This window comes from Eumetopias jubatus, unplaced genomic scaffold (assembly GCF_037043125.1).
Source record: "Eumetopias jubatus isolate StellerSeaLion01/CBP00866 unplaced genomic scaffold, mEumJub1_p1.0 scaffold_2, whole genome shotgun sequence".
Taxonomy (NCBI): domain Eukaryota; kingdom Metazoa; phylum Chordata; class Mammalia; order Carnivora; family Otariidae; genus Eumetopias; species Eumetopias jubatus.
In genome coordinates this window covers 160,129,361-160,153,164 of record NW_028274808.1, presented here as the reverse complement: position 1 = coordinate 160,153,164, position 23,804 = coordinate 160,129,361, and the positions used below count along the sequence as shown (strand labels likewise).

Below are 23,804 nucleotides of genomic sequence, written 5' to 3'. Positions count from 1 at the left end.
ACAAATTAGTAAGCATAGTTTATATAATAATTTCAAAAGTTATTCACATTATTGCTAGATACCACAGTTGTATGGAACAAGTTCTTGACACACATTAAAACTTTTATAATTTCAGGTCTATAAAAACAAAACTTTACACATAGGCCATTCAGAAATTTAGAAAGTTTTAAAATGCATGGAGATATGTACAACAAAAGGAAGGAAAAAATATGTATGTTTGTATATATTTAAAAGAAACAAGCTAATCTGATTAAACTTATATGTCACATTCTCAATCAAAAAAGTATACATAACTGGACTGAAAGCAAACTAGTGGATAAAAACAGTACTAAATATGTCCTCCATTTCTTAGTAATAATCTCTTCTAAATATCAATGGGTATTAAACACCAGCTTACTTTTAATTCTACAACTTTTGCTTTCTTTCAAAAACCTTTCAGAAACATACATCCATTCTACAATTATGTTAGATTGGGAGAAATATTTTCCTTAGAAATTTTTAAAAGGAGTATTTCCATACTTTTCTATATAAGATTTGATAAACAATAAAAAATAATGCAAGTAAGGCCATTATTATCATCTTGATCAAAAATATACACAGATTGTAATGCTACTATATTTTGTGATCCTGAGCTCTAGTAACCATTAGGTGCATGCATACCATTCATTATTTGTCTATTCTAATAAAAATAATTTAATCCTGCATTACTACCTCTGAAGACAGAAATACTATCAAAAATTTTTGATAGGTCTTCATAATGTTACAAATATTTCTGCTGTAAACAGAGCATTAGGAATTGTATGGGAAAGGGTATGTTAGGTTCCAAAAAGCTATTAAAGAAAACTTACTATTTTAAAATAATAACTTTTAAATTTTAAAAGGAAGAAAAATAATACAAAGAGTGTGCTTGCTAGAATAGATAAGTAGAGCCTTACAAAAGTGTTCTTCTATATTATGGAATTAATAAATAAAGGACTGTGTGTACCTTGGTGATAAAATAAAAAAGGCTGGCCACTTTTTATGCTAATTTCAAATGTATTTTTTCGATAATACAAAAAAAGTAATCCTTGAAAATCAGAATACATAACAGAAAAGAGCACAATAACTTAAGTATTAAACATCTGTATGAAATAACTTGCAAAGTTTGACAAAAATGCACACTTAGAACATGCGGTTATTTAAAAAAAACAAAAACAGAAAAAAACACCACACGATTCTGTAGAACCAATGTTATGTCACCACCAGGAGAGCACCAAGCAAGGCACCATTGGAAAGACAACATACTTGGAAAGTCTCTATAAATAAAGTAAATGCTAATCTGGTCGAAAAATCGGTGTCTTTGGTAAAAATTCTATGAGGATGACCTGTAGAAGGAGAAAAAAAAGTTTTAAAAATATTTAAATAAATTTTTATCTTAAACAAATTTCCGTTCTATGCCATCACTTACAGCAATTTTGACAGTGCCCCTGAAGGAGAATGCATGCAGGGGTGAATGACGAAGGGAGCCAGAGCCAGCATTTCTTAAGAAGTGACTGCATAACAAGTGTCTCATACTCTGTGGATCTATTTAATCCTAAGAACTTCTCCATGAGGCAAGTATTATTACCCTCATTTTACAGATGAGGACACTGATGATCCAAGTAAGTATAACACCACGCACTGTGGGGTCAATATTTGAACAAAGAACTACCCTAACTCCAAAGCCTTGCCCTTTCTACTGCACCATGTGGTTATAACCAACCCAATGTTTATTTCTTTGGCCTTCCTCCTTTTTATCTCACCCAATTCCATGGGTCTTTGGGTTCTAGATTTGCTCTCACTTTACCCTACCATGATATGTAATCTCTTGATAAAGGGTCCTTTATCTCTAATTTTTTTAAAAAGTTCTTTTCTTCTTAGGTCAGCAATATTAAAGACTACATTTGTTCCAAAGGACCTTTTACTATGAAACGAAAAGAAAACCAATAAAAACAAAACACATTAACACAGAAAAACACAAGGTGAACAGAGCTAATTTTTATTCCAAACTTGAATTGCCTTAAACGACAATCAATTCTTTCCCTTGTTCCAACTCTGTATGAAACTGATGCTAAACAAAACATTATTTGAACAGCTTCCAAGTTTGGTGAACTCCTCATTTTTCTATCAGAAACTTGTCCTGATATAACCTCCAGGTTTGGACACTCTTCTACATTTAGCCAAATGAGCCAGAAACTTTCATTTTCACTCTTCAATTCTCCTGATTTTTGATCTGCCTCAATAAAGAAGGCTCTTCTACACACAGCTGAAAAATACTTCTCTCCTACTTTAGTTATCCTGTACTAAGCCTTCAGTGCCACCCTTTGCCACTCTTCTGACCTGGTATTTGCCAACAAAATGTTCACTGGTTTCCGACAGCTTTTTATTTGAGCTAGATTCCCGTTTCTCAGTTTCCTCATATAATAAATAAAGGGATTGGGCTAGATGACAAAATTCACTGCAGCTCTAAAATTTGATGATTAAAATACCTGATTTGATGTTTAAACTACTTATGAGTCAACATTCAATAAACACTTCTATATTTCAAACATGTCCTCATCAGTTTTTATAAATTTCAGTTCTTAGGTGTAGGCATTACATTTTACAGTGTTTACCATCTAATGCAAAATAAAGGCTACCTTTGACTATATTTGAGTTATCATTAGTTTTTAAAGAATATATCCTATAACCTCTTTTCACACACAGAAAGAAGTCACACATAGAAACTGGCCACTTGTCTCATTTCTTCTAAATCACACTATTCTACTGTATCCGAATAAAAGACAAGTTGGTATCAAGTTGATATTTTTTCTAGATTGTCCCCAGTATTCAAAATATAATCAAGGAGAATCATTTTCTTTTAATTAACAAATGAAATTTCTGTAAGTTAAAGAAAAGTTGAGGTCAAAGAGAAATATGTGGTAAAAAGGGCCCCAATTCATTAGAAAAATGAAGCACTCTTCATACTATTTTGCTATATTAACTTTTAAAAATTATTTCTTAGGGAGTTTTTGAAATTATGTTATTCTCCCAAGCAACTATCACAAATATACATACTCTGAGAAAATTTAGAAAAAAACACATTTTTGTAGCAATTTTTATATATTTTTCCTTTAAAAAAATTGTATTTTTAAGTAATCTTTATACCCAACATGGGGCTCGAACCCATAATCCCAAGATCAACAGTCGCATGCTCCACAGACTGAGCCAGCAGCCACCCCTATATTTTTCCTTTGAACAACTCTTCTGGATATCTTCTATGATGGTATACGAAATAATATGGCTTTAGGAAAAGTGTTTATCCAAAAATTCATGATAAATTACATTATCTTACAAGGTAGATAGTTCAGAATGTTTTGGATGGTTAAATTATTTTATTTTTAGTTAATAAAAGAATGTCATAAAAATAAACATGAATATTTGAGGGCATTTTATGAATGAATGATGTTCTTATAGTTCTAACTGGAAATAACAGCACTGGAAATATCTTTCATGTTTTCCTTTCCAAAGTAAATTTAGAAATGTATTAGTATTTCAGTTCATAAATATAGCCAAGTATTTTTTCACAAAATCCTTTAAATCATTCCTCCTCCCAAAATATATAAACTCTTACCATCTATGATGAAAGCACTAGACTAGCATTTCTTAATAAAAAAAAGTATCAAGTATCTTTCTCATCATCATAAATTAACATGTTTGATATAACATAATAATAAAGTCTACATTCTTTGATTCAGTGAATAGAGCTATTCTATGAAAAAAGACATTTTTAAGATGTCTTTTATGTTCAAGGCTAGAAATGGGATTTGACTGTATGATAATGAAAGAAAGGGAAAACGCTACAGAGAAAAATGATTTTATGATAATTCCCAACTATTTAAGCACTGTTTTAATCAATCTCTTGTTCACACACACTCTCACACACATGGACACACATACATATACTATCCATGATGGCTATATTGTTTCAGAGAATAGACAAAATCTGCCAGAAGTATGTCTGCTTACTTCACAAAGACTATGACTTTCATTTTCAACAATTAACTCTTCGACAGATCTTTTTCTTTTATTATAATAACCTTTCCAAATTTAAAATAAAACACCCAAGCTCAGGGAAGAATAAACAAAAATTCATGATTTTCTACAGTATTCTGAACTTCTCAAAAGGAGAAAAATTGTTCAAGTAAATCAAGGAGTCAGTAAATTAAACCCCATACTGAATAAACTCTAAAATTCATTGTATACATATGCCAATCAGATATCTTTTAAAGAATACAGGATGAGCAACATCTCCTCTCCTGCTTTACTTTAAGATAATTTTTATAAAACAATATTCTAATAACACTTTGAAAGATTCTTTAAAGGTCACTTGAGGTATGGGCAGTTAAAATATATAAAGGCTAAAGGTTTCTTAAGCTCCAACGGCTTGGCTGAAAGGTTTTCTTCCATACTTGGAAACTTGATTAGCATTATATAAAAAAGCCATATCTGACTTGCTGCGTAACCAAAGTTGTGGTTATTCTTTATACAGCATCTAAAATTTCACACTCCATCAACACATGTTCAGGCTATTTTATCTTGGCAATTAATTTATTATTTTTCAGAACACAGTGAAGCCTTGTTTTCAAGTCATTCATAACTTTATAAATCAGTCTTGCACATGAAACCATGCATCTGTGAACCGTAGAAAATCCCTACGCTCAGGAGATTAAGCTCCTGACACCTTTGCTGATTAATAATCATGGAAAGAATAAGATCAGAAGCAAAATAAATGATCATTTAATAGAGAAACTCACAAAACAGCCCTTTAACTTACATATTCCATCATGTTATTCGTTTCACATTTCCTTTTGCTCAGCCTCCAGTGCAAGCACAGCTAGACAAGTAGGAGAGGAAAAGAAGAAAAATGAGCCCTATTCTCCTGCAGCACACAGACTAACCCATTTGTCCACCTTTCATATTTTTAGTTCAACAAAAGCATCTGTTTCCATACTGTGCAATTCAGACCCCAACAGTACGAAGCTGCTCCCTGTGGTACTCACCTTGTGGTATAACCTATTGTTTTCCCATTCTAATAACTTCTCAATCGATCTTCGTGTCTGGAAGACAAATGAGAAAAAAGTTTACTCTTGACTGGTTTTAGAAAAACTTTGTTTTGCAGCTGTTTTTTGTGTGAAAAGGAGAGAGATAGAAGACAGTGACTGAGTGAGTACATGGTGGTAACACTTTCAACATTTTAGTACTAAATAGTACCCTGAACAGAAACAGTACTCTGTTTTAATGAAGATATGGTTTTATTCTTCAGCACTGTATCTTTTTTTAACTGTTTCAAACTTATCAGCCTCTGATATGAAACTATCAAAGTCTTTTAAAAAGCGAATGTAAAAAAAAAATAAGAATAAATAAAAAGTTGATGTCATCTACCAAATGATATAAATTTTAATCCATTTCTTTCAAAAATATTTTTGCTGTACTTAGTGATAAAAGTTCCTTCATACATATTTTAAAACTAATTATTTAAATATTAGTTAACAAAATACAAATGACTTTAGGATAAAATCAAAAAGAAAATAATTAAACATTAATAGATAAAAAAAATCAATCAGTTATCAAAACAAATTCTCACATCATACTTAAAAATAATACCCAAATTTAAAAGCCTGTTTATTAATTATCCCACAGATAAAGATTTTCAGAGGCAAAATATTATAAATAAACCAACAAAAATGATACTGAAATGCTTAAATCAATACTACTGTTAAAGGAATCAACTGAGAAATTTCTGTTTCAGTACACTTGATTTTTGCAGTATCTACTATGCAGCATGAAATGGGTCTTGCCTGGAAGTATGAATAAAGGAGAGGATAATTCATGACGCCAGGTGTTAGGATGAGACCGACACAGCTGCAGGTGCAAAAGGGACAGAAAGTGTTGCCACAAGAATCAACTGCAACTTGGTGCAGCTGCAGCTTCCTTGCAAGGGAAGGAAAAAAGCAGCATCTAGTGTTATTAACGTGCACAACTAAATGAGTACTAATAATCAAATATGAAAATTTGCATGTCAAGCAAGGATGAGGTGAAAAATTGTTAGGACCAAGCTGGTTTTGAATAGTTTAATGTTACATAACAAATGGTTAATATTTCTTTAAAGTATCTACTGTAATCTAAGTTACCATATTACCTTTTAGCATGCTGTACATACTAAAGATACACTAGTCACATAGGTGCCAATTATAATTCATAACTACCAATGAATTACGCGCTATTACCATTTTCCAAGTTTATGTCATAAAAATCAGAAAATCACCTAACTCTGAGCAATAATATGCCAATGACTAAATTATCACATTACTTTTTTTGAACAGTTTTTTTTTTTTGGCAAGAATTTTAAAGGAAAAAAAAGTGCCCTTGTTAACAATGATCAGCAGACCTCACTTGTTTCTTTGTAAAGATAGCCTTTTAGAGGCAGCTCTCCTTTTAAATGAAAATAGGGCAGCAGTTATGGTCACACTTTTTGTTAATTTAGTTGCCAGTCAGCCCCAAATCAAAAGAAAATAAGGCTGCAGAGTGTAATTAACATTCAGTTCAGTCGTTTTGTCCCTTGTCTAGCCCCCAAGCTTTGTTAAAATTGCCATCTGAATGCTGAAGGCTGTAGGGAAATCGATTTGATTCTAATCGCACCATGAAAAGAACATGATCTAACTGCTTTCAGCCCTCCGTAAATCTGTACTAGGTCTTTAGCACAATGCAACTTCCAATTTAAAAAGCACTGAATGTCTCGTCAATGACTTTGTGAAGAAAAAAGAACAAGGAGCAGACATAAAAATTCCAATAGTTGTTTAAGCATTAAAGTTCATTTGCATCACAGCGAACCTGAAAAGGGCTGACCTCTCAAACCGCCTCTCAGGTCTATGAAGTTGTAGCCTTGACAAGCTCACATTGACAGAGCTCATTGACTCTGAAAGGCTACTCTATCAATGGTGAAAAATGGCAATAGGTTCTACTCTGAGCAGGCATCTGCCTGCCCACCCGCTGCTAAACCAATGGCAAAACCGATTCAAAACCTGAATCTACCTTGTAATCTTCCTTTCTAGGACTTTTTAATAATAGATTAAGATTACTATACAATTTGAGGTTTTACTTTTACTGATGTTTAAAAAGGGGGGTGGAGAATGAAATAACTAGGGTGGGGAGAACAAGCTATCCAAGTCCAAGGTTTTACATCAACATATAAAAAGTAAAAGCTTAACATTACATCCAGCAAATATTCATTACTCAAAGAAAAAAGTGTAGTTACCATCATCAGATTTCATCACAAATTTAAACCTATGCTATATTATAATAAGAATGGATCTCATTAGGAATGGATCCCAGGGTACATACAAAATCAATTTAGATACTTGAAAATAGTTACTTTAAGTAACTGAAGTCAACTAGCAGTTTTTGGATAAAAGGTAATTACAAAGTATAAACTTAAAATTCCAAAATATTTATGTAGGAATTCTGAATTTACTCTTTGCCTCTAATCAGGAGTTTAATGATAGGGTTTGGTATAATAATTGTATCTTACAATATTTAAGAACTCAAATCAAAACAAACCCTGATATGCAATATTCTGAACAAGCATCTAAATATAAAATATTTCTACATACTTGACAGTCTGGAGAAAAAGCTGTGAATTAGCAGCATCTAATCTTGCGATAAGACTTCTTTCCTGCTTGACAGGTGAAAAAAAAGCACTTGCACGTGCAGCTTAATTAATCATTGCACTTGACATCTCAATGATTTACAGTGAGGAGCAGGTGAGAACATACAAAACCAGAAAGGAACCCTTGATCTAAGTGGAACATTTCTAGGACACTAAGGTGACAAGTATATAGATTTTAGCAGTCATTTAAAAAAGGAAAGAAAAAGAAAAAGAAAGAAAGAGAGAGAGAAACTGTGCCACAAATTATTTGTTAGTAACAACAAAAGCTCAAATTAAATGGAAAAAAAAGCTTTAACTACTAAGAATGTTTAATACTCTGCAATTATTTTAGCTAAAAAAATCAAAATATATTTTCAAGCTTAAATACCATACCAATTTAGCAAATACTGAAAAAATATATGACACCTCAGCATTTATAAAAGCTATTTAAAAGCCTTTCAACATGAAAAGAAAGCACCTTATAATTGTAGTCATCTAGAAATAAAAGTTAAGAGTTTATGTCCACAGGGTTGTTTGATAGCTATTTCTAAAGAAATATAAGATTCAACACTGCCAAACTCTATTACTACTAGACAAGAAAACCTAACCATATAAAAATCTGTTCTTGATTTTTAAAAGTTTGTATCAATCATTAAATTCAATATAAATTAAAGCAAACTAAGATGCACCAGAAAAAAATTAGTACGTACAGGGCCTGTCAACACAAAATACCAAAAAATCATCTTTCAGTATTCTAGGCCAGTGGATTTCTAAAAATAAGTCATCTTAATTTTCTGAAAAGAATTTGGTGCTTGTGAAAAGCACCAGATTGATAGTCATGGGAACTAAAAATCTTCTATTTAACTGAAAAGAACAGGGGAAAGGGCAGTGCAGGCTTCAGTGTTAGCTTCCCTACAGTGGGCCTTAATCCTTTTCAGTGTTCACACCCTAGGGGTGAGAGGACAGGTTAGTGGTTCTTTACCAATGAATCCTCAGTCCTGTAGCATAAGATGATCAACAAGAAATCTAACTTTATCATGGATTCTTAATTAAAAGGACCCAGACCACCAACTCACACCATGCAAGCAAAACAAGTTTTTAAGAGAATATTATGCCATTAACCTGGTCTGGAAGGGGACAGCCCCCCAAGAATCTGGACTCCCACCTATCTTCCTTATCACAGAGCTCACTTTAACTTTTTTTCACACATTTCTTCATTTCAACACCTTGCTAATTATATTTTTCTCACAGGTGAAGTAACTATAATATAGCCATTTGGCAATGTTAAAGTAAAAAATAACAGATTCAAAACCATTTCAATTTCTAAATAAACAGACTTAAGCAACAAGTACTAGTAACAGAAGGATGGAAATTTTGGTTTCTATTTCTATTGCCTTTGATTCCTTTTAATTTTTTGATAGAATTGTGGAAATAAGTGAAAACATGAAACCCTTAATAGATGTAAAATGGCCTGAATAATTCACAAAATGGCTAATTAAATGATGATTAATAAAAAATTTACATTAGGTATGACATGTTCTTATCAACCTCCAAAGAGGCATCTAAAGTAAGCTTACAATAGTAAAGTACCTATACAGCACCTAGACATAGTTAAGTTAGCACAACTGAAAATTAGGGTTTCTTGAAAATTCAAATTGACTTATTATGAAGCATTTTTGCCATTTTTTTCTAAATATCATTACTTTCTAAGGAATAAATTACTATCCTCTATAAGCAAATTACATGCCATTAGATATAAATAAGTCATTCAGGGCAGCAAGGAATCATTTAGGAAACCCCGAGTGTATTATTCCCCTACTTTGTTAACACTATTACTTAATAGTATACTCATTACCAATGATTCGTTTATCACAATAAATTGTTTGAAAAGTGGTTTTTCAAAAAGTGGCTTTCTAGAAGTTGCTCATAAAATCAATGGAAATCTCATGAATTTTAAAGTACTTCAAAGCCAAAGGAAAAAATGTTAAATGTGGAAGCTGTAACAAAATTTCTCTGAATTTTCCGCAAGGAAACAGCATTCTTATCAGTCTTGAAAACATAAAGATGCTAAAATATGTTACCAAGATATATAAATAGAATATCTCACTAATACTAACAACTATAAAAGTTCTGCTATTTAAACTTAAAAATTTAACTCAATAAACTCAAACTTTATTTGAATGAAATTTATTCATATCACAATGTCAAAGAGCAATTTCAAATGCTCAATTTCTTTTTTAAAACATATTTTAATTTTAAACTTCTAAATTTATAATACATTAAGCTTTAACTAGAACAATGCTTTAAATATATGCATAATCTTTTTTTAAAGTATTTTAAGTATTTTCAAGTAAGAACTATATTTTCTTTTGACATCCATACAAGTTCAAATTGCTAAAATAAGTGACTCAACAATGTTTCTAGTTTTAAGTCATTAGAAAGAAACCATATAAAATTTTAAATGCATTAACAAGAGAAAATTACATAATTTACCTGTTTCTTCTGGATTCATATGTCTTATACTGCAGTGATGTGCAGAAAATTAAATGGCATACCTCAGTATTGTGACACATGAAAAATCTGGATTCAACAAAAAGACAAACTAGACTATGATCAGATTCCTCAAAAGGATGTTTAAACAGGGGCGCCTGGGTGGCTCAGTCGTTAAGCCTCTGCCTTTGGCTCAGGTCATGATCCCAGGGTCCTGGGATCGAGCCCCGCATCGAGCTCCCTGCTCTGCGGGAAGCCTGCTTCTCCCTCTCCCACTCCCCGTTTGTGTTCCCTCTCTCACTGTGTCTCTGTCAAATAAATAAATAAAATCTTAAAAAAAAGAAAAAGGAAGTTTAAACAAATTCTCTTCCTGTACCTAAAGGCTCCTTTTAAAAACTTCATATGAACATTAACTTTTAAATAACCTAGATAAACTAAAACATCCACCAAAGTATCATTAGAACAACACTTTTAGTACTTAATATTTTGAGATGAAGATAAGCTAAGCAACTGCAGGTAATTTGTGTATCAAAACTATAACTAATCTTAAATACTAGGTATGCATAAATACAATTCCATCAAGACTTTATGACTTAGACTAGTGATTCTTAACTTTTTTAGGTTACTCTATTTGGTGAATTATGAAAAAGGTACATATACATAAATATATAAAATGTTGCACATGATTTTAAGGGAGTATCCACTAACCTCCAATAACATTTCAGTAAATACTGATAACATCTCAAAAAACAAAAACTGCATTCATTTTGAGTCCATTATACTCAAATAAATGTTTTTAAAAACTAAAACTGAGTTTTAACTGACATCAGAAAATTAGAAAAACTGTTCATAAGGCAAGTGAATTTCATTAAGCTAGTATAATCAAAAGTATTACTATCAGGGATTTTTAGAAACTATGTAATTACACAAGAATGAAACACTGGTTAGGACTAACAGGTAAAGAGAAAAGGTCACTTGCTAAGTGATTATAATGGACAGCTAGAGAAACAAAAAGGGGTAAGGAATATTATCTATTGATCTTCACACCCAATGCTAGGTGTCTTCCCTTTGTTACCTTATTTAATATTCACAAAGCATCTATAAGGTATCTTGATTTACTTTCATTTTACATATGAAAACTACAGCTTAAATGGGTTAATTCTAGGGGTGGGCTGAGGATCAGACTTGGCAACAACCAATGGGACTCAATAGGGGGAAAGGGAAATCAACAAAGCTTTTGCAGGTTGTGCATCTGGCTCAATGGACTGGAAATTAGATGTGCCCTAAAATGCAAAGCCAGTTCTCCCTAGAGACATTATTGAGTTCTGGGGCAGCATGGCATAAGGGTCGGGACAAAGCCAGAAAGGCAGAGTAAATTACTCACAGTCTCCCAGGGTGTAGGAGAAAAAATTCTGCTGGAGGGAGAAGGATCTGCAGCAATCCAACACTTGATTGGTCTCTCCCTCAAGACACTGGAACCTGCAGGAGATGGAAGGCTAAAAAGCCAAACTCAAAATATCCTAAGGGTACAACTTTTAGGAGAAAAAGACCTGCCAAACTTCAATCAAAAGTCTAAGAAGGGCCATACCCAAGAAAAAGGGAAAAATCCAAAGGTGAATTGAATCTTACTAAACTTGCAACCCATGCCAACCCAGCTCAATCTCTGATTCGACCAAAGAGATCATTATTGTCCTCACCCTATCTGCCTAATAGAGAAAAGATGAGACCCTTGATTATGGAATATTTCATCTGGAGCTTCTCATTTTGTGTATAATATCTAGCATAAAATAAAAAACTATAAAAGGCAGGAAAATGTGACAAATAATCAGAAAGAAAAAAACCCACAGTTTAAACAAACCCGTGAATAATCCAAGTATTAGTGTTAGCTGATAGGACTTTAACTGTGGTTAATATGGTCAATGAAATAAAAGGAAAAGATGGACACATAGGCATGAAAAGATTTCAAAGAAAACTGGAACTCTCTAAAAACATCAAATGGACATTCTAAAATTAAAAAATACAGTGGTCTGAAATTAAGAACTCACTGGAAGGTCAACAGCAGAATTGACACTGAAGACACGCAAAGCAAAGTTTTCTACAAACCACACCAATACTATGTCCTAAATATTCAAAGAGAACTGAATGTCAGCCAGCTCTTGGCAAAAATACAATTTCTAAGTTGTCTAACACATCTTTCTTTAAAGTCCTAGTGCCACCTCTGCATGTTTTAAGGCTTAAAATTTACACTTTTTTGACAATCTTCTTTTACGGTGAGAATTTAGTAACATGTTTTTACTCCAATTAAAAACTAATTACCAGCACTGTTTACACTAATGGCCATAGTTTGTTATGTTTATGTAAATATCAGTTTTCTAAGTTTCAAGCCTCAAGTATTCTTTAAAATGAAATAACAAGTATATTTCTCATAATGTGAAATCTTTTACATCCTTTCCAAAGCTATTCAGATAACATTTCAAAGAGGTTACACCTATTTCTTTATCCTGCACTTTACAAAATGGGAGATGCTGAGGAAGTGGCAATAACCCACAGACCCAACATCCAGGGTTGGACATAGAAAACCCAACTCTGAGAGTCCCTGTCCTACCTACATTGCATTAACTCACTACATGGAATGTAATACTCTCTCTAAGAGTATATATACAAGTTTCAAGGAAGGATGTAGTATTGGGGGAGGGGGGAAACTTTGGCGGGGTGGAGCAAGATGGCAGAGGAGTAGGAGACCTAAATTTCGTCTGGTCCCAGGAATTCAGCTAGATGGCTATCAAACCACTCTGAACACCTACGAACTCAACAGGAAATGGAAAAAAGGAATAGAAGCAACTCTCTGAACAGAAAAGTGACCACTTACTGGAGGGTAGGACGTGCGGAGAAGTGAATCCGAGGCGATATTTGGGAGGATAGACGGCGGGGGAGGGGGCCTCCATCAGCCGCTACTGGCAAGTGATATAGAGCAGCGGAGCACAAACTCGGAACTTTTAGAAGTCGGCTCCGCTGAGGGACGTTGCTCCAGTGGCTAAGCGGGGGGTGGAACCCTCGATGGGACAGTGTGGTCTCAGGACCCTCGGGGTCACAGAAAGACCGGGGGTGCCTGAGTGTGGCAGAGCTCCCAGGTATCGGAGCAGGGAAGCCGGCTGCAGAGACGGAGCCGAGGCGCGGGCTATCAGCTCGGGGTTGCCATAAACCGTGATTCGTGGCACAGTCGGGCGACTGCTCCTCCAGCAGGGACCCAACAAGCAGATCCAGGGAGACTCCCCTTCCTCCCTGGGGAGGAGCAGCGCGGGAGCGCACCGCAGGGATCTCCTGGGTTTGGAGACTCCACACGGGGTCGTGTGCCAGAGATATAAACGCTTGGTCACAGGCCGGGTGAGCACGGAGTGTGGCCGGAGATCAGGGAGACGGGAGTGACTGACTTTTCTCTGGGGGCGCACTGAGGAGTGGGGCCCCGAGCTCTCGGCTCCTCCGGGCGGAGATTGGGAGGCCGCCATTTTCACTCTCGTCCTCCAAAGCTGTGTGGAAAGCTTGCAGGGAACAAAACTACCCAGTGCAAACCTGAGCAGATGACTTAGCCCGGACCCGACAAGGACAGGGGAATTCTGCGTCCGGGAAAGACATTTGGGAAAAACAGCAACAGGCCCCTCCCCCAGAAGATCAGAAAGAACAGCCACCCAAGACCAAGTTTACCGATCAATGAGAACAGCAGAACTCCAACCAGAACTCCAGCACTAGGGGAACACAGCACATAGAATTCATGGCTTTTTCCCCCATGATTCTTTAGTCTTGCAAAGTTATTTTTTAATTTTCTTTTTCTTTTTCTATTTTTTTAATTTTTCTTTTTCCCTTTTTCAACCTACATTTTATCAATCCCTGTTTTAAAAATCTTTTTTATTTTTCATTTTTAGAGTCATATTCTATCCCTTCATTGTAGTTAAACTTATTTTTGGTATATATATAAGTCGTTCTCTCTTTAAAATTTTGGGATACATTTTCTTCTAACAGACCAAAATATAACCTAGGCTTTGTTCTAGTCTGCCTGATCATATTCTCTCCCTTTTTTAAAAAATTTCTCTTCTTTCTTTTTTCAACCAACTTATCAATTCCTTTTGTAAAATCTTTTAAAATTTTCATCTTTACAGTCATATTCCATCCCTTAATAGTACTTACCCTTATTTTTGTACATATGTAAGTTTTTCTTTCTTTAAAATTTTGGGAGGCAGTTTTTTCTAACAGATCAAAATATGCCCAAAATCTAGTGTGTGGCACTGATCTATTCACAAGCCCGATCAGATCTGATCATATTCTTTTTTTTTCTTTTTCTTTTTTCCTTCTTTTCCCCTGGTTTCAGGTCTCTTAAAATTTCTTTAGTGTATATTTTTCTGGGGTCGTTGTTACCCTGTTAGCATTTTGTTCACGCATTCATCTATTCTCCTCCGGACAAAATGACAGAAAAACTCATCTCAAAAAAAATAAGAGGCAGTACCAACTGCCAGGGACCTAATCAATATGGACATTATTGAGATGTCAGAACTAGAGTTCAGAATGACGATTATAAAGATACTAGCTGGGCTTGAAAAAAGCATGGAAATACTAGAGAAACCCTTTCTGGAGAAATAAAAGAACTAAAATCTAACCAAGTTGAAATCAAAAAGGCTATTAATGAGGTAAAATAAAAAAATGGAAGCTCTAACTGCTAGGATAAATGAGGCAGAAGAGACAGTGATATAGAACACCAAATGATGGAGAATAAAGAAGCTGAGAAAAAGAGAGATAAACACTACTGGATCAAGAGGGCAGAATTCAAGAGGTAAGTGATACCCTAAGACGAAACAATATTAGAATAATTGGGATCCCAGAAGGAGAGAGAGGGGCAGAAGGTATACTGGAGCAAATTATAGGAGAGAACTTCCCTAATTTGGGGAAGGAAACAGGCATCAAAATCCAGGAAGCACAGAGAACCCCCCTCAAAATCAATAAAAATAGGTCAACACCCCGACATCTAATAGTAAAACTTAATGAGTCTCAGAGACAGAAAATCCTGAAAGCAGCTCAGGACAAGAGATCTGTAACCTACAATGGTAGAAACATTAGATTGGCAACAGACCTATCCACAGAGACCTGGCAGGCCAGAAAGGACTGGCATGATATACTCAGAGTACTAAACAAGAAAAATATGCAGCCAAGAATACTATATCCAGCAAGGCTGTCATTGAAAATAGAAGGAGAGATAAAAAGCTTCCAGGACAAACAAAAACTAAAAGAATTTGCAAACACGAAACCAGACCTACAAGAAATATTGAAAGGGGTCCGCTGGGGCAAAGACAGAGCCTAAAAGCAACATAGACCAGAAAGGAACACAGACAATATACAGTAACAGTCACCTTATAGGCAATACAGTGCCACTAAATTCCTATCTTTCAACAGTTACCCTGAATGTAAATGGGCTAAATGCCCCAATCAAAAGACATAAGCTATCAAATTGGATAAATAAAACAAGACCCATCGATATGCTGTCTGCAAAAGACTCATTTTAGACCCAAAGACACCCCCAGATTGAAAGTGAGGGGGTGGAAAACCATTTACCATGCTAATGGACATCAAAAGAAAGCTGAGGTGGCAATCCTTATATCAGACAAACTAGATTTTAAACCAAAGACTATAATAAAAGATGAGGAAGGGCACTATATCATACTTAAAGGGTCTATCCAACAAGAAGGTCTAACAATTGTAAATATCTATGCCCCTAACACGGGAGCAGCCAATTATATAAGGCAATTAATAAAAAAATCAAAGAAACACATCGACAACAATACAATAATAGCAGGGGACTTTAACACTCCCCTCACTGAAATGCACAGATCATCTAAGCAAAAGATCAGCAAGGAAATAAAGACTTTAAATGACACCCAGTACCAAATGGACTTCACAGATATATTCAGAACATTCCATCCCAAAGCAATAGAATACACATTCTTCTCTAGTGCTCATGGAACATTCTCCAGGATAGATCACATCCTAGGTCACAAATCAGGTCTCAACTGGTACCAAAAGATTGGGATCATTCCCTGCATATTTTCAGACCACCATGCTTTGAACTAGAACTCGGTCACAAGAGGAAAATCAGAAAGAACTCAAATACATGGAGGCTAAAGAGCATCCTACTAAAGAATGAATGGGTCAACCAGGAAATTAAAGAAGAATTAAAAAAATTCATGGAAACCAATGAAAATGAAAACACAACTGTTCAAAATCTTTGGGATGCAGCAAAGGTAGTCCTAAGAGGAAAGTATACAGCAATACAAGCCTTTCTCAAGAAACAAGAAAGGTCTCAAACACACAACCTAACTCTACACCTAAAAGCAGCTGGAGAAAGAACAGCAAATAAAGCCTAAACCCAGCAAGAGAAGAGAAATAGTAAAGATCAGAGCAGAAATCAATAAAATAGAAACCAAAAGAACAGTAGAACAGATCAACGAAACCAGGAGCTGGTTCTTTGAAAGAATTAAGAAGATTGATTAAACCCCTGGCCAGACTTACCAAAATGAAAAGAGAAATGACCCAAATAAATAAAATCATGAATGAAAGAGGAGAGATCACAACCAACACCAAAGAAATACAAACAATTATAAGAACATATTATGAGCAACTGTATGCCAGCAAATTAGATAACCTGGAAGAAATGGGTGCATTCCTAGAGATGTATCAACTACCAAAACTGAACCAGGAAGAAATACAAAACCTGAACAGACCTATAACCACTAAGGAAACTGAAGCAGTCATCAAAAATCTCCCAACAAACAAGAGCCCAGGGCCAGATGGCTTCCCAGGGGAATTCTACCAAACATTTAAAGAAGAATTAATACCTATTCTCCTGAAACTGTTCCAAAAATAGAAATGGAAGGAAAACTTCCAAACTCATTATATGAGACCAGCATTACCTTGATCCAAAAACCAGACAAAGACCCTATCAAAAAGGAGAATTACAGACCAATATCCCTGATAAACAGGGATGCAAAAATTCTTACCAAAATACTAGCCAATAGGATCCAATAGTACATTAAACGCATTATTCACCACAACCAAGTGGGATTTATTCCTGGGCTGCAAGGTTGGTTCAACATCTGCAAATCAATCGATGTGATACAATACATTAATAAAAGAAAGAACAAGAATCATATGATCCTCTCAATAGATGCAGAAAAAGCATTTGACAAAGTACAGCATCCTTTCTTGATCCAAACTCTTCAGAGTATAGGGATAGAGGGTACATACCTTGATATCATAAAAGCCATCTATGAAAAACCCAAAGCGAATATCATTCTCAATGGGGAAAAACTGAGAGCTTACCCCCTAAGGTCAGGAACGAGGCAGGGATGTCCACTATCACCACTGCTACTCAACACAGTACTAAAAGTCCTAGCCACAGCAGTCAGACAACAAAAAGAAATAAAAGGCATCTGAATCGGCAAAGAAGAGTCAAAAACTCTCACTCTCTGCAGAAGATATGATACTTTATGTGGAAAACCCAAAAGACTCCACCCCAAACTGCTAGAACTCATACAGGAATTCAGTACAGTAGCAGGATGTAAAATCAATGCACAGAAATCAGTTGCATTTCTATACACCAACAAGATAGAAGAAAGAGAAATTAAGGAGTTGATCCCATTTACAAATGCACCCAAAACCATAAAATACCTAGGAATAAATCTAACCAAAGAGGCAAAGAATCTGTACTCAGAAAAGTATAAAATACTCATGAAAGAAACTGAGGAAGACACAAAGAAATGGAAAAACGTTCCATGCTCGTGGACTGGAAGAACAAACATTGTGAAGATGTCAATGCTACCCAGTGCAATCTACAAATTTAATGTAATCCCTATCAAAATACCATCAACTTTTTTCAAAGAAATGGAACAAATAATCCTAAAATCTGTATGGAACCAGAAAAGACCCCGAATAGCCAGAGGAATGTAAAAAAGAAAAGCAAAGCTGGTGGCAGCATCACAATTCCAGACTTCAAGCTCTATTACAAAGCTGTAATCATCAAACCAGTATGGTACTGGCACAAAAACAGACACACAGATCAATGGAACAGAATAGAGAGCCCAGAAATGGACCCTCAACTCTATGGTCAAGAAGTCTTCGACAAAGCAGGAAAGAATGTCCAATGGCAAAAAGACAGTCTCTTCAACAAATGGTGTTGGGAAAATTGGACAGCCACATGCAGAAGAATGAAACTGGACCATTTCCCCACACCACACCCAAAAATAGACTCAAAATGAATGAATGACCTAAATGTGAGACAGGAGTCCATCAAAATCCTAGGGGAGAACACAGGTAGCAACCTCTTCAACCTCAGCTGCAGCAACTTCTTTCTAGAAACATCGCCAAAGGAGGGCGCCCGGGTGGCTCAGATGGTTAGGCGTCTGCCTTCGGCTCAGGTCGTGATCCCGGGGTCCTGGGATCCAGTCCCACGTCGGGCTCCCTGCTCCTTGGGAGCCTACTTCTCCCTCTGCTTCTCTCTCTCTCCCTCTGTCTCTCATGAATAAATAAATAAAATATTAAAAAAAAAAAAAACATCGTCAAAGGCAAGGGAAGCCAGGGCAAAAATGAACTACTGGGACTTCATCAAGATAAAAAGCTTTGCACAGCAAAAGAAACAGTCAACAAAACCAAAAGACAACCAACAGAATGGAAGAAGGTATCTGCAAATGACATATCAGATAAAGGGCTAGTATCTAAAATCTATAAAGAACTTATCAAACTCAACACTCAAAGAACAAATAATCCAATCAAGAAATGGGCAGAAGACATGAACAGACGTTTTTCCAAAGAAGACATCAAAATGGTCAATAGACACATGAAAAAGTGCTCAATATCGCTCAGCATCAGGGAAATCCAAATCAAAACCTCAATGAGATACCACCTCACACGAGTCAGAATGGCTAAAATTAACGAGTCAGGAAACAACAGATGTTGGCGAGGATGCGGAGAGAGGGGAACCCTCCTACACTGTTGGTGGGAATGCAACCTGGTGTAGCCACTCTGGAAAAGAGTACGGAGGTTCCTCAAAAAGTTGAAAATAGAGCTACCATACGAACCAGCAATTGCACTACTGGGTATTTACCCCAAAGATACAAATGTAGTGATCCAAAGGGGTACATGTACCCCAATGTTTATAGCAGCAATGTTGACAACAGCCAAACTATGGACAGAGCCAAGATGTCCATCAACTAATGAATGGATAAATAAGATGTGGTGTATATATACAATGGAATATTATGCAGCCATCAAAAAAAAACCCCAAAAAACCCCAAAATCTTGCCATTTGCAACAACGTGGACGGCTTATTATGCTAAGCGAAATAAGTCACTCAGAGAAAGACATGTATCATATGATCTCACTGATATGAGGAATTCTTCATCTCAGGAAACAAACTGAGGGTTGCTGGAGTGGTGGGGGGTGGGAGGGATGGGGTGGCTGGGTGATGGACATTGGGGAGGGTATGTGCTATGGTGAGCGCTGTGAACTGTTTAAGACTGATGAATCACAGACCTGTACTTCTGAAACAAATAATACATTATATGTTAAAAAAAAAAAAGATAGTAGGAAGGGAAAAATGACGGGGGGGGGAATCGGAGGGGGAGACGAGCCATGAGAGACTATGGACTCTGAGAAACTGAGGGTTCTAGAGGGGAGGGGGGTTGGGGGGATGGGTTAGCCTGGTGATGGGTATTAAAGAGAGCACATATTGTATGGAGCATTGGGTGTTACACGCAAACAATGAATCAGGAACACTACATCAAATACTAATGATGTAATGTATGGTGATTAACGTAACATAATAAAATAAAATAAAACAAAAAAACAAAAAACTTTACCAGATATCATGTATATCTATTTGTTCGTGAGAACCTCACAAATAATTTTTCAAAGACAGGTATGTTGATTTTTATTTGTTCTTATAAAAGTATAACAGAACCAGAGCACTGTATCAACTCTTAGTTGTCCAACTGGAACTCTGTATAAAATATGATTAAAATATACTTTTCTCTGGTGTCCACTTTAACTGCTTTACAGCCTCCTTCCTTAACTGAGACTCTGTATCTTCAAGAAATACAAATTTATTTAAGTATTAGGGAAAAAAATTGGAAGGATAAATTTGCTGAAAAACCATAGTATTATAAAAGCTGATATAAATGCTTGAACAGAGCACTGGGTGTTATATGCAAACAATGAATCATGGAACGCTACATCAAAAACTAATGATGTAATGTATGGTGATTAACATAACATAATAAAAAAATAAATGCTTGAACATTATTACCATTTACAAATAAACATATAAACTTAGGTAAATTTTTTTCCAGATAAATTAGGTAAATTGTAACATTCTATGGGCTTTAATTTTCCTAACTTGTGAAATAATGATCTTTTAAGTTCCTTTCAAACCTCTAAAATCTCCCTGCTTCTAGGTATAAAATCAAATTATACTAAGTAATTTTTAAAAGCTTGATTTTGTATTCTTATTAGAGAATTAAAAAAAAAAAGTATGAGATTTGGTGCTGTAAGCCTGGGATTCTAGTTGTGGCTTAGCTTTAGGACTGTGGAGCTTCCAACAGATCACTTAATTTCTGAGCCTCAGTTTTCTCATCCTTAAAGGAGTAATAATATGAGCATCTATTCTTGGAATTTGGGGGAAATTAAATGGCACGGTGCAAGTAAACTGATTAAGCCAGTCCTTGGCATACAGTGAGCATTCAATAATTATTAGATGTTAAAATATTTACCACATATGACTATGGTAAAGATTAAATTAAAAGAGGATGTATGGGTTTTGAAATATATGTATATATCAAATCATCATGTTGTATACCTTAAATTTATACAACATGTCAATTATATCTCAAAGCTGGATAAAAAAAGAGAATGTATGGAATAGATTTTATGTTAAATGTTATCATACACACAAATACACACACACAAAAGAGGGAGGGAAGGAGGAAATTATTAGAGGTGATGGTATTGTTTATGGTGACAATTTCACAGATGTATATTTAGCTCCAATTTATCAAGTTGTATACATGAATACATACAGCTTTTCTGTATGTCAATCATACTTCAGTAAAAAAGGAAACAAAAAAATCCAAAGAGAATGATGTATATAAAATGCTTTGCTAACAGCAGGTGTACAATACAGGTTTCCCCAGCTATCCAAGAGTGTTTTTTTTTGTTTTTTTTCAAGAGAAATTGAGAGTGTGCACAAGCAGGAAGGGGGTGGGGAGAGGGAGAGAGAGAATCTTAAGGAGAGAGAGAATCTTAAGCAGGCTCCACGCTAGGCACAGAGCCCAATTCGGGGCTTGATCTCATGACCCTGAGGATGACCTGGGCCGAAATCAAGAGTCAGGTGCTTAACCAACTGAGCCACTCTGGCACCCCTATCCAAGAGTGTTCTTAACAAAACCTTTCATAAACCGAAATAGCATAAAGAAGCAATTACAATTAATTTATATAGAAAGATGTTTGAGCTTTCCCAGACCCAAAACAACCTCTTAGGCTTTTCTGATACCCTAGGACACATCTTGCTAACAAATGTACAAAATAAATAAGAGATAAAACACAGATGTTCACAGACACAGTTCAAAGCTATGGTGGCTTGATGCTTAGATGTTGGGTATGTAGTGTCTGGGGAAGGAGTCTGTCTGGTGGGGCCACTCTTGCTGCTCAAGGTGCATGCTGCCTCTGTAACAGCTGGCTGCAAAACAAACACTAAATGCTATTTTTGCTTTTTTTTTTTTCATTTCTCTTTCTTTTTTTTAATTTTTTATTGTTATGTTAATCACCATATATTACATAACTTGTTTTGGTGTAGTGTTCCATGATTTATTTTTGCTTTTTGCCTTTCTTCCTAAAAGCAAAAATCCTCTTCAGATTTCCTTCAGTTAACAAAAACAGGTAATAATATAGATCTTTTATAAAACTCGAAGTGGTCATAATGTGAACTTTGAAGAAGCAGGGGCTGCTTACAACTATTTTTCTCTTCATTTGTTCCTTGGGGTCTATTATTCCATTACATAATCACTATAGACTGTATTTGTTAGCAAAATATTTTCAGTTATGCAAATATCAGGAATTTAGCAATTTGGAGTGACTTATAAACCAAATGTTATATATCTTAAATTACATTTAAAAAGGGGCAAAGGTCAAATATCTAATATAATATGAAAGGTTTTTTAAAAATATAACACTAAGACATTTCTAATTTAAATACATAAATGTATAATTCAAGTTCGTTTCTCCTGCTTTATAGGATAGAAATTTCTGTAAATCGTATTTTATTATTGCTAAGTCTATCACTGTACATTAGAACAGCTTTAAAACTTCCTTCACAACAAAGATCAGCTTCCTGAAAAACCTCTGTAATAAGGGCATATAAAGTCAAGAAAAAAAGGATATTGAAGACTAAGAACATTACTGACAACATGAAAGCCCTTATAAATATGTGTTATATTTACAGAAACGAAGCAAATTGGATAGCATTCTAAAAAAGAAAAAAAAAGTTAGCATTGATTTTCTACATCTTCAATTAATAATAATGGCTGTCATAACAACACATTTCATTCATCATCCCTGGTTCACTAGAAACTTTTCAGGATTTCCCTTTAATAAAATTTCATTAAGGGGTGCCTGGGTGGCTCAGTCGGTTAAGCCTTCCACTTGGGTCCTGATCCCAGGGTCCTGGGGTCCCTGCTCCGCGGGGAGCCTGCTTCTCCCTCTGCCTCTGCCTCTGCCTCTCTCTCTCGCTCTCGTCTCTCACGAATATATAAATAAAAATCTTAAAAAAAAAAATTTCATTAAGATGCTTTTAAGTTTGGGAGCGCCTGGCTAGCTCAGTCAGAAGAGCATGCGACTCTTCATCTCAGGGTCATAAGTTCAAGCCCCACATTGGGTGTAGAGATTACTAAAAAAATAAACTTTAAAAAGAGATGCTTTTAAGTTTATGTTGCTTTGTTTCATTATCTGCAATCTGTTAAAGACATTTTCGTTTATCTAATTCTTTATCCAAATGGTCAATGCCATTCTCATTTTATGATTCGGCTACCAACTACAAATACCCAAATTACAGAGTAAATTAGAAATCTGAAAGTTGTAACTTTCAATACCATCAGTATAACTGAGTAAGTATACTTCAAATTCCTCCCATATATAAATATTTGTAGCTTCCTAATTATGATTCCCCCAGGTTGACTTTCCCTTGAATTTCTTTAAGTCTTAAAAGACTACATTCTCACTCAAAAACTACTCCTGACCTCTCCCATTTGGATTTTCAACTCCTTCAACATCCCAAGGAAAGTAACGCACAATTATTAGATAACTAAACTGTGTTTGAAAGAAAAGATATCCAAAAGTTAATCTAAGCATACTAAATTTAAAGTAAGAGAAATGCAGTTAGACTGTATACAGACCCTTTTCATCAAAGTTTCAAAAACAAAATAGCAATTATCTTAAAAAAACAAAACAAAAGTTGGAGTGCCTGTCTGGCTCAGTCAGTGGAGCATGCAACTCTTGATCTCAGGGTTGTGAGTTCGAGTCC

General features: G+C 35.2%; 1 protein-coding gene across 2 annotated transcripts in view; it reads right to left on the bottom strand.

Moving 5' to 3' along the window:
* Positions 1-1,106: 1,106 nt before the first annotated feature.
* CHIC2 (cysteine rich hydrophobic domain 2) overlaps positions 1,107-23,804 on the bottom strand; it is a 62,115-nt gene continuing 39,417 nt past the window's right edge. For both annotated transcript variants that reach the window (XM_028100660.2, XM_088021158.1), the window contains exons 4-6: positions 5,061-5,117; positions 4,835-4,894; positions 1,107-1,364 (exon numbers count right to left, since the gene is read on the bottom strand). In XM_028100660.2, the coding sequence (XP_027956461.1) occupies positions 1,314-1,364; positions 4,835-4,894; positions 5,061-5,117 (168 nt within the window). In that variant the 3' untranslated portion in view covers positions 1,107-1,313. The remainder of the gene's footprint in view (positions 1,365-4,834; positions 4,895-5,060; positions 5,118-23,804) is intronic.